The sequence below is a fragment of the Trachinotus anak genome, unplaced genomic scaffold, assembly GCF_046630095.1.
Source record: "Trachinotus anak isolate AG129_WGS33_773 ecotype Australia unplaced genomic scaffold, CSIRO_AGI_Tana_v1 ptg000004l, whole genome shotgun sequence".
In the NCBI taxonomy this organism is placed as follows: domain Eukaryota; kingdom Metazoa; phylum Chordata; class Actinopteri; order Carangiformes; family Carangidae; genus Trachinotus; species Trachinotus anak.
In genome coordinates, this window is record NW_027273855.1 from 1,874,769 (window position 1) to 1,885,191 (window position 10,423).

Sequence of the window (10,423 nt, forward strand, 5' to 3'; positions counted from 1 at the left end):
AATCCAGCCTCCCCACACCCTCCAGTCCTGGCAGATGTGAAGTCTTCACTACACTACTCTGACACTAATAAACCTCCAAGCCCATTGGCTGGTTCTCATGTTTCCTCCCCTTATAATCCAGGACAGGCCCACAGTGAAACTGGAGCCATCTGTTCCATCCAGCATTATGGAGGCTGATTTTGTATTTTAATAGACTATCTTTCTGAGCTTTTTCTTCCATATTGGACAATGTGATTCTTTCTTTAAATTGGATTACAGTATTGTCAGATAGACACCTGCTGTAATGGAATTTTTTCTCAAATACTCTGTAATCCATTACTGTGAACTCAAGTGTTAATAAAGAGGGTTTTGAGTAAATAAATATTAAATGTTCAAATCCTATGCCATATGTGAGAATAAGATTGAGAGAGTGATTAAAACTCAATTTAGTCTAATTAAATAAACAGTCTCTGGTCTTAATTAATATTAAACAAGTGTAAGATCGACATCAAACCCAACCCTGATGACATGAACGCTATGACTCAGTGATGACAACAGAAATCATGCAAATAGGAAGTAAAACATAAATGAACCAAAAAGCAAGTGCTATAAAACAGTGGTTCTCAAAGTGGGGTCTGGGGACCCCCAGGGGTCCTTCAGTGAATTCCTGGGTGGTCCCCAACAAGAAGACGAATAATTTATTTTCACAATAATTCCATGCACAAGTAACACAGTGACAGAATGTGCGACTATTTTGGTCATGGGTTTCAAAACTTTCTATAAAAAAAAAAACATCAAAAGCAAAAATCTTAGAAGATGGGGGTCCGAGGTCTGTGTCAGTTTAGGGGTTATTGATGTGAAAAAGTTTGACAGCCAATGCTATAAAATACACACAGTAGATAATATGCTATAGAAGAAGAAACAATAATCAAAGGTGAAATAAAAACATTACTTTATTTGAAAAAATCTGAAGGAATTTAAGGAATTTCCCAACAATCAAATATGGCCACAAAAGTGATTTTCCCTTCAGCCAAATTTACAAAATATTGGATTTAAGTTACAGGGATTCTAACAAATTGGGGATCAGTGGATGAAGAACACTGACCACAAATAACAAACCAGAAACCTTAAAACCTGGAGGACAATTAAAATCAGGTATCAGTTAACTCCATCCTCCAAGACACCAAATATAAGACCAGATATAAAAAAAATCTGGCCCATACTTGGGCCACATGCTTGTTTTCTTCTGGCCTAATATGTGCCCAGATCAATTGTCTGAATCTGGCCTATATCCAGCATGATTGTTTCTACATCTGTACCAATTCTGATGAACAAACAGAAAATCTTCCAGCTGTGAGCCAAAACCTGAGGATAACAGTCAGAATCTGCCCAGATGTGGGCGTATATGGGCCGGATTCAGACCAATGACCCAAGTATATGTCAGGCCAGAAGTTTCATTTTGCTATCTTCTTACAGTAGTTAAACTAGAAAACTGTGGCCATAAAGATGCACATGGTCATCAACAATCCCCAGGTAGGCTGTGGCATTCAAACCATGACTGATTGGTATTAAGAGCCTGAAGTGTGTTCAGAAAACATTCCCCTCACTATTACACCACCACCACCAGCCTGGACTGTTGACACAAGGACGGACATATGGATTCATGCTGTCACACATTCATCATACGTTTTTTCCAGTCTTTGTCTGTCCAATGTTGGTGAACCTGTGTCCACTGCAGCCTCAGCTTTCAGGAGCAGAACCTGCAGATGTGGTCTTCTGCTGCTGTAGTCCATCCACCTCAAGGGTCAACATGTTGTGCAGCCTGGGATGCTTCTCTGCTCAACACAGTTGTAAAAAATGGTTATCTGAGCATTTCCGTCAGTTCCAACCAGTCTGGCCCGTGCTCCTCTGACCTCTTTTAGAAGGTTAGGTCCAAATCAGATGCTGTCAGCTGTATTGTAAGTATTATTGCTTCAGTGGATTACAGCAGGACTAATCAAAAGTCTGCAATATGAGAGGGCATTGTTACTTTTGGAAGTTGAATCCAAGAATATCTCCTGCCACCTGTGAACCAAACTGTAATAGACTCTCCAAGAATGACAGCAGTGTGCTGATGATACCTTTAAGGAAAGTGCAATTCAGTCTGCCAACGTAAGGAGTTAACAGGTTCAGTTTTGAATGTATTTTCAGGTGGAATGAAGCATTTGTTTCAGTACTGGAAGAAAATATAATATATGAAATAAAAGTTGTGTTATGAATGAGTGTACAAATGTTTTAGAAAGCTAATGTTCAGATCCTGACAACTATTCTTTTAACAACCAAGAGGTTGTTGAGCAAAGGCACTTAGCCACCAGCTGTACCAGTACTGGCTGACCTAAACTTATGAAAACCCGAGGACCCAGCCCAAACCAGGTCTTTGTAGCACACTGCACTCTGGGTAGGATCTGACCTAAAACAGCCAATTTTACTACTACTTTCAAAGCCAAGCACAGCTACTTTGACTTGACTTTGCAGAGGTCTGCAAACTGGGATAGACTGCAGAGTGCAATCTAATGTTTAATGCAGTCACTTTCATGCCGTTGTGATAAACTGCATGAAAATGTATTTAAATGTTGGATGCTAATGTATGAAAAGTCAGTTTTTGGTGGAAGTTATTGCTTGTTGTAGTTTATTATTGTGGAAGACAATAGAAAGTTAGATTTTTCCCCTTCTCTTGCCTGGTTTGACACTTCGTGTTCTGTGATACTGTCCCACAGGAGCACAGAACACTCCTCTGCACACAGGTGTAAAGATGGAGGAATGAAATTGGGAACTGAGGTTGTTGGTTCAGTCATGTAAAAGTCAGCAAAACTGTGGTTCGTCACATGTAGTCTGCAATGTCATTGTAAGAATTTATAAATCTGACACAGTGGGGACTGCTTAAAGGACTATGTGTGCTTTACTATTCAGTTCCCACTGCTACCTCTTCCTCTTGCAACATTGTCGCAAATATTTTCTTCTATCTTGAGATAACATGATATTATCAGGAGAAAACTTTTTTTCTTATCCCGGGATTAAGGAATAATTATCCCGTTAACCCCTCATTATCTTGGAACACCAAAAAATGAGCTTTGATATCTTGAGATAATGGGGTAAAAATATATTTAGTATGGCCTTTCTCAGCTTCCATAGTTTCCTCCCGTTATCTTGGGATAACAAAAAAATGTTTTCTCCTGATAATATGTCGTTATCTCAAGATTGTCTGTCATGATAGCTCGTGATAGGTTGTGATAGCTCACCTGTGATTTTCGATTTGACATGCTAAGAGCTAACAAGCTTTGTTGACTTGAGATAATGGGATAAAAAATATTTGCGAGTATGACATTTCACAGCTTCCATAGCAACATATGCTGGAGACATGATTTGCATTTCCCCTGTAGTGCTTCCTGATCACTCTCTATAGTCCCAGTATGCGCCTGTTTGTCTCTCCATCTTCTTCTAGTCTACAATCTCTTTCCAATGTCAATCTTAATGAGGAGGGCTGCATACATTTTTTTCCAACAATGGCGTAATTCCTGTACTACAGTTCTCCTGTTCCTAACAAAAAGCCTCTGCACTGACCAGAGTTCCTGCAGTCAGTGCAGTATGCAGTAGTAGAAATTCCTACATTCAGTGAATGCAAACCCTCGTCGCAGTGATTCAAGCCCACTAGATGTTTCCTAAACCAGTCAGTGATTGTCATGATAGCTCACCTGTGATTTTGGATTTAACATGCTAAGAGCTTTCTTAGTTTGGCATCTTCCTTTGACTCTGCCTGTTTAACTCCCCACCACTGATTTCTCTCTGCTCTCATATTCTGTCGAGCTTTCTCTGGGATACCAACAGGATCTCTGAGCAAGAGTTTTGTATAAAACACTTGCATTTCACATAATCCATTTCTCCTTTCCCTCCCCCCATCAGTCGTTCCCTTCCTCCTCATCTCCTTTGCTGCCTTTGCTGAGGCGCTGGAAGCAGTGGACTGTGGAAGCGAGGAAGAAGCTGGCCATGATGGCTGCCACTGAGACAGAGATGCCAGAAAAGATGACGATGAGGTAGTCCGTGAGGGTGAGGGTACCACGGCACTCCCGAAAACTGTCCTCAGAGAGTAAACTGAGGGGAACACGAGGTCCATCCAGAGGCAGGGAGCACTCTATCCCCTCCAAACCTGGGAGGAGAGGAAACAACAAGTGAACCAGCTGATAGACAACCAACACACTGTATCAACATTAGGCCTTGCATCTCATTTACAAGGGAAAGTGGTTATTCAGACCAAATTTGGATGCTCCCGTGGCCTTGTGGTTAGGGTGCACGCCATACAACTGCAACGTTCATAGTTTGATTCCCAGTCAGGGGACCTTTGTAGCATGTCATACTCTGTCTCTCTCAACTGGCTGACAAATGATGACACAATCCTAATAATTAATTGCTATTTGATGTGAATTAATAGACAGATGAAGACTTTGCTTTTGTTTTTAAATAGAACTAGTACAGTGCCTGTTCAAAACATACTATCATGTTATCTCATCAATAATGCAATATTTTATTCAATCATCTAATCATCATCATCTTGTCTGATCATCTGACTGCTGTTTTGTCAGATTTTGCAGTGATGTCACTGTTCTTCAGCTGTTTAAGGGGCCCTGTGGAGATTTCTTTTAAACAAACAAGTCATGTTTTCATGTAGATGCAATGTTGAGGCCTAACAAACATTTTAACTCATAAAAATGACTCGCAAGTCCCCTTCCCGCCTTCATAGGCACATTGCTTTGTTTTTTTTGGCACATTACCAGCACTACATAATCACAATAGTATGAGACCATTGGCAGAAACGTCCCTCAGAGACCAAACGAAAGTTAAAAAGAGACTTACATTCATTAGATGGACACAAATGCAATTTCAAATAATTAATGCTAATGTTCCTCTTTATCAACTGGTGTTAAGGCAACAGTCTGCTAACCATAGACTGTATAAACATGGACATAGACTCTGGGTCTGAAAAGTGAAGCCAGTGCTGAAGAGCCTTAAACCTTCATTCTATCTAATGACCATCAGGGTGTGACTCCACTGGTTACAAAAAGAAGTCTGATTGTATTGAAGTCTATGGCAAAATGTCTCTACTTCTCACTGATTTATTCCCTCAGTAAACGTTTTCCTGATGAGTTTATGTCTCAGTCTCTAGTTTCAAGTCTTCTTCAATACAACATGATGTTAATTTTTAAAATTATGGTCCATTTAGAGGAAAATAGACCATAAAGCAGGGGATGCATTAGGGCGGGGCCACTGTGTGATTGACAGACTGCACCACACATGGTGACCTGCCTGACAATCAGGATTGAGGACAGAGCAGGTCAGCTCCACCCCTCACTCCTCCTCAGCTCCACCTTCTCCTCCAAATATGGTTTTCAGTGGGTGACATCATTGCAGAATTGGTTGCCACTTGCTGCTATAATATTACTGATATTAACTTTATTAGATAGTAAAATGTCAGTTTTGTGTTTATAGCTTGGTTCCACTACCCCCAAGTGGCCATAAATCAATTAATACAGGTTCAACAACTCATGGCATTTAATATTGTGCTTTAATGGGGAATATTCCCAAACAAAATTTCAATTCATTTTTCACAAACCAGTTGACACACAGTGAGCAAAGAGCTCTCGGGGCCCCCGGGGCAATTGCATAAAGACGCATTTTTTGAGGAGGTGTGTGTTCGTATTGTAGGTAATCTACAGCATATCTCTGGAGGCCACCTGTCTCTAAACTGTGACCCCCTAATGCACCAAGAGACATCCAGCTTTACACATTTATACTGCAGGTCAGAATGTAGATAATATTATTATATAACTACTTTAACCCAAAGGCTGAATATGAAAAAATCACATTTTTGTTAGTCTCTGCAAACCACTGGTTGTTTGTTTAAAAAAAAAAAAAACAAGAAATAGAAACCAAGTTGTGTGTTTCGTACCGATCCACTGTGTAACACCTCGGAAACATTTTGTCCACTGTGGAGACAGAGGTGCTTCCATTTTATCATGATTCCTGTGTAGCACTGCTGTACCCAAGAGTCACAAAACATCATTGTCAAGTGTGTGTTTGTGTTTGTGTGAGTCACTGTAAGACCAGAAGGGGTTTTCCACATGAAAAGGGACTCAGTGACCGCATCACTTGGTGATATTCCAGTCACGTGGCGCTACAACAGGCAGCCAGACTCATGCTCACACAGGCATGCAGGACACAGACAGACAGAAACACATCCCCTCACACACAGACACGTGCACGTGGACACAAAACACACACAAAATGGAGTGCATGTGAATGTGTGTTCACAAGCAGCTGTAGAGGTGTACACATGCAGTAACACGTGTTTGACAATATGTGCAGATGTTTGCATTCACACCCACATGCATGTTCTGCACATTGATGCAAACACACACAGATATTACATGACCAACAATAGGTCTACATATGTCTACAGGAAACACAAAATGGCAACACAGAGACAGGCACACACAGCTAGACACACACACACACACACACACACACACACACACACACACACACACACACACAGACTGTTGTGATACAAACTCACTGCAAGACAGTGTCCTCTGAAATCTTTGCTCAGACAAGTTTATTCACTCACTTCTTAACTTTAATTTATCTCAGTGTGTGTGTGTGTGTGTGTGTGTGTGTGTGTGTGTGTGTGTGTGTGTGTGTGTGTGTGTGTGTGTTTTGCTGTGAGGAAGGAGTCTAGACATGGGTAGCAGTGATGCTGAATAAGGCTTGTTACAGTACAGTGAGCAGGCTGCCTTGTGATTCTCTCTCTCATTCTTTCTTAAGTGTGTTGAAAGGAACGCTTGTTATTTGAGTGACTGCAATTAATTATTTAGTGTAATTATAAAGTTACAAATTACTTTTGAAAAAACAGTTCAACTTCTCTGCAAAGTGATTGAGCTTTGATCTCAAAATCAGCTGTAGACTTGTAGATTTTGTTGCCTGGAGATTTTGTCCAGCGCCTGCACAATGTTGTTATGAAATGTTATGTTATTAAATATGGCAGTTTTAGATGGACTTAAATAAACTGTCTTGTATTATTCATGCTCACCCTTAAATATACACACAAACTGACAGTAAAGTAACTAAAAATATTTACTGAACTATTATACTTATGCACAGTTTTTAATTTTCATTTCATTTTTCATTTTTTATTTTATGATATACTTATTCTTGGTGACATTTCAAACAACAGATTACGATTTGTAAGAACTAATATTAACATCTAAAATTTCCCGACAGCATTTGAAATGTTTAAAAGTTGTTACTCAGAATAAAGCCAGAATAACAGAAATATCAAGGGTAACAAAAACTGTAGCCTACTACTGACTTATAATTATTTTTTTTGTTTTGTTACTGTGCACTAACAGTGCTGTTATAAGGTTACAGGCCCTGCAGTATATCTCGACAGTCTTTTTTCTTTATTCTGATGGCCACAGTGAAAGAGAGAGACAGGAAAGTGAGGGAGAGAGGGGGGACGATATGATGCAGCAAAAGGCTACAGGTCGGACTTGAACCCGGCCGCTGCAGTTTGGACTGAGCCTTTATGACATGCTCTTTCAGGTGAGCCACCAGGACGCTGTTAATCTCTCTTTACCTGTAGAAGGGAACCACTGAAATAGGGCACATCATGTGACCTATTTTCTCACAGCACACAGAGCTTGTCACTCATTAATAAACTTCTCCAATCCAATTGTGGGCTTTGGTTTTACTTGACATTACATTATTCACAGCACTTTGAGGACAGAGTTTATAAATTAAATGACGTGTGCAAAAATACAGGACAAATTCTATTGAATCAACAGCATCAGCAGGGTTTTTTTTCAAATATGGGACGATACCATATTAAATGGGACGGGTGACAACTCTCGTCACAATATCAATAGAGTATTATGATCAATATCATTATCTAGCAGTCGGCAGAAAAATCAACGTGGGCAATCACATTAATCATGCCAGGAATCATCTTTGAAGAGAGACGGGGTTTACAATCACCCACCCCCCATCTGTTATCACGTGATTTATGTTCATACTTTAGCCACATTCTGACAACTGAGTAAACTTCAACGACTGCTGACAGCTGCCAGATACAGCTGAACACCTCAATAAAAGACAGTAAGTTAAATTAATGTCATTGTTTTTCTAGCAGTAAATAAATAGATACTGAACATATCAAAAAATATGGTGATATTGTGTCTGTGTGGTTGAACATGTAATTAACTGGTTGTATTGTTTGCAAAATCAGGTTGAGTGCACACAGAGACTGTGAATGATGAACAAGACATTCAGGTATATTTTGTCAAACACTGAACAAGTGAAGCCTGACACTGATGTTTGTAACTTCAAACTTTTAAATTTCTTAGTCCAGAGAAAACAAGAGTATTGACTCTTTTTGTTTTCAGTGTTTTGTATTTTTGACTTGACCGGGAAGAATGACTCTTTTTGACATATGTGTGAGTTTATCTTCATGTAGCTCAAGTGTATCCCTGAGAAGCACCATCACTGAGGTCAGACTGGTTCAGCTTTGGAAACTACACAGCTGTCTAAATGCCTTCAGTTTGTGTAGTGTGTTAACAGTGGCTTTATCTGTATCTGTATCTGGTTCCTGGTCCTGATTTTAATGTTAACCAATAAACAAGATGTAATTCTCTCCTAATTTGCAACCATTTTTCTTTGAGATGTGCAACAAAGATGGAGTTTTGTGGACCTCTGATTAAAATGATGGAGGCCTGATTTCAGTCACATCACTGTAACCAACAAGATGAGCTACTTTCGTCAATTCATTGGATTAACCATGTTCTAACTACAAGTGATCATCAAACATTAAGGTTAAATGTATCTCAGGGAAGTTTTGGTCCATACTTTAAGCAGAGTACATCTTACCAGTTGGGAGCTTGTGACGATTTTCTGTCAACCATACAAAGAGTCTGGCAAAGTTGCAGTTGCAGAGCCAGGGGTTGCCCTCCAGACGCAGCCTTCGAAGGGAGGGCAGGGGTTCCAGGACTCTGACGTCCAGCGCTGTGAGGCCATTTCTCTCCAGTTCCAGCTCCCTCAAAGAAGTCAACCCTGTAAAAGCATCGCTGCCTACCATGCTTAGGTAGGGGTTGTTCCCCAGTCGCAGTTTGATCAGACTCCTGGACTCCCCAAAGGTCCCAGAGGGGATTTCCGTCAGGTTGTTGCTCCCTAGGTCCAAGAAGACTAATCTAGAGGAGGTGCTCAGTGTCCCTGGCTCCAGCTGGGAGAGGGAGTTATTCCTCAGGTCCAGGTAGACCAGATCACTGTAGAGGAACAGGAAGTCAGACGGGATCCAGGGAATCCAGTTGTTGGAGAGCAGGAGACGTCGAACATCCAGAGGGATGGAGTCCGGGACTCTGGTTAGACCTTGGCCGGTGCAGTCCACAGTGTGATGGTCTGGACACAGACAGCTGGACGGGCAGTGGTGGCCTCGTGTGAGCAAGGTGGAGGAGAGCAAGGCAAGGAAAGGCTGTAGCCAGTTAATACATGGTAACATTGTTGAGGGGCCGGCAGCATTAATCAGGAGACGGGGGTGGGAGGGGTTGGGGGTCGCGACGAGGGATAAGAGGGGAGGTCAGGGAGACGGACAGATAGACAGGTTGAGACCACAGGATGGGGAAGTAAAGATGAAACAATAGGTTCAGCGTGGCACTGGCATCCTCTCGTGCCCTCTGCACTGCAGCGCAAGAAAAGCCATCGAGTAGCGAGGGAGTGTTGTACACCAGGAGATCACGTAACAAGCAGTCTGGATCAAATAGCAGCCTGCTGGCTTAGAGGGAAAAGCAGGGAGGAGCAAAGGAGAGCGTGCAAGAGAGCGGCGAGGAGGGGAAGAGGGGGGATGTGAAAAGGGGAGAGGATTAGCACAGAGGTAAATAGAAGCAAACGAAGGGAGGGGCGGGGTTTATGGGGTAAGCTATGAGACATGTGTTTGTGTGTGTGTGTGTGTGTGTCTCTGTAGTTTAGCTGGGGTAGCCCTCCGTGTCTCATTAGTCAGCAGCTGAGGTAAACCAATTATCCCTGTCATCAGTGGAATGAGTGGAGCAGAACCACAGCCACGGTCCTCACTGACTGAAATCCTGCCGGTGTGTTTTGGACGCCAGTGCTTCACACAGGCAGCTGATGTGACGACGAGGATGCCGCCGCCATCTGTGACTCACATGTGACGTATGTAGTCTTCTGGAATCACCTCTGCCCCTCCCCCACACTTTGTGTCACATGCTGACAGAGGTAGTTGCTCAGTCAGTCACCGTGACAGTGGAGCCGAAACATTTTCCAACCTGAGGATGAGCTGATGGAAGTGTCACTGTCAATCTGCGACTTCTCACACATTCACACATCATTCACACACAAAACACAAGAA

At 41.8% G+C, this 10,423-nt stretch overlaps 1 protein-coding gene across 1 annotated transcript; it reads right to left on the reverse strand.

Moving 5' to 3' along the window:
- Positions 1–914: 914 nt before the first annotated feature.
- Positions 915–10,423, reverse strand: lrrc38a (leucine rich repeat containing 38a). Its single transcript, XM_071475204.1, has 2 exons — positions 8,932–10,423; positions 915–4,162 (listed from the first exon to the last, which is right to left on the reverse strand). Exons 1-2 carry the CDS (start codon positions 9,557–9,559, stop codon positions 3,915–3,917), a joined length of 876 nt encoding a protein of 291 aa, XP_071331305.1. The 5' UTR covers positions 9,560–10,423; the 3' UTR covers positions 915–3,914.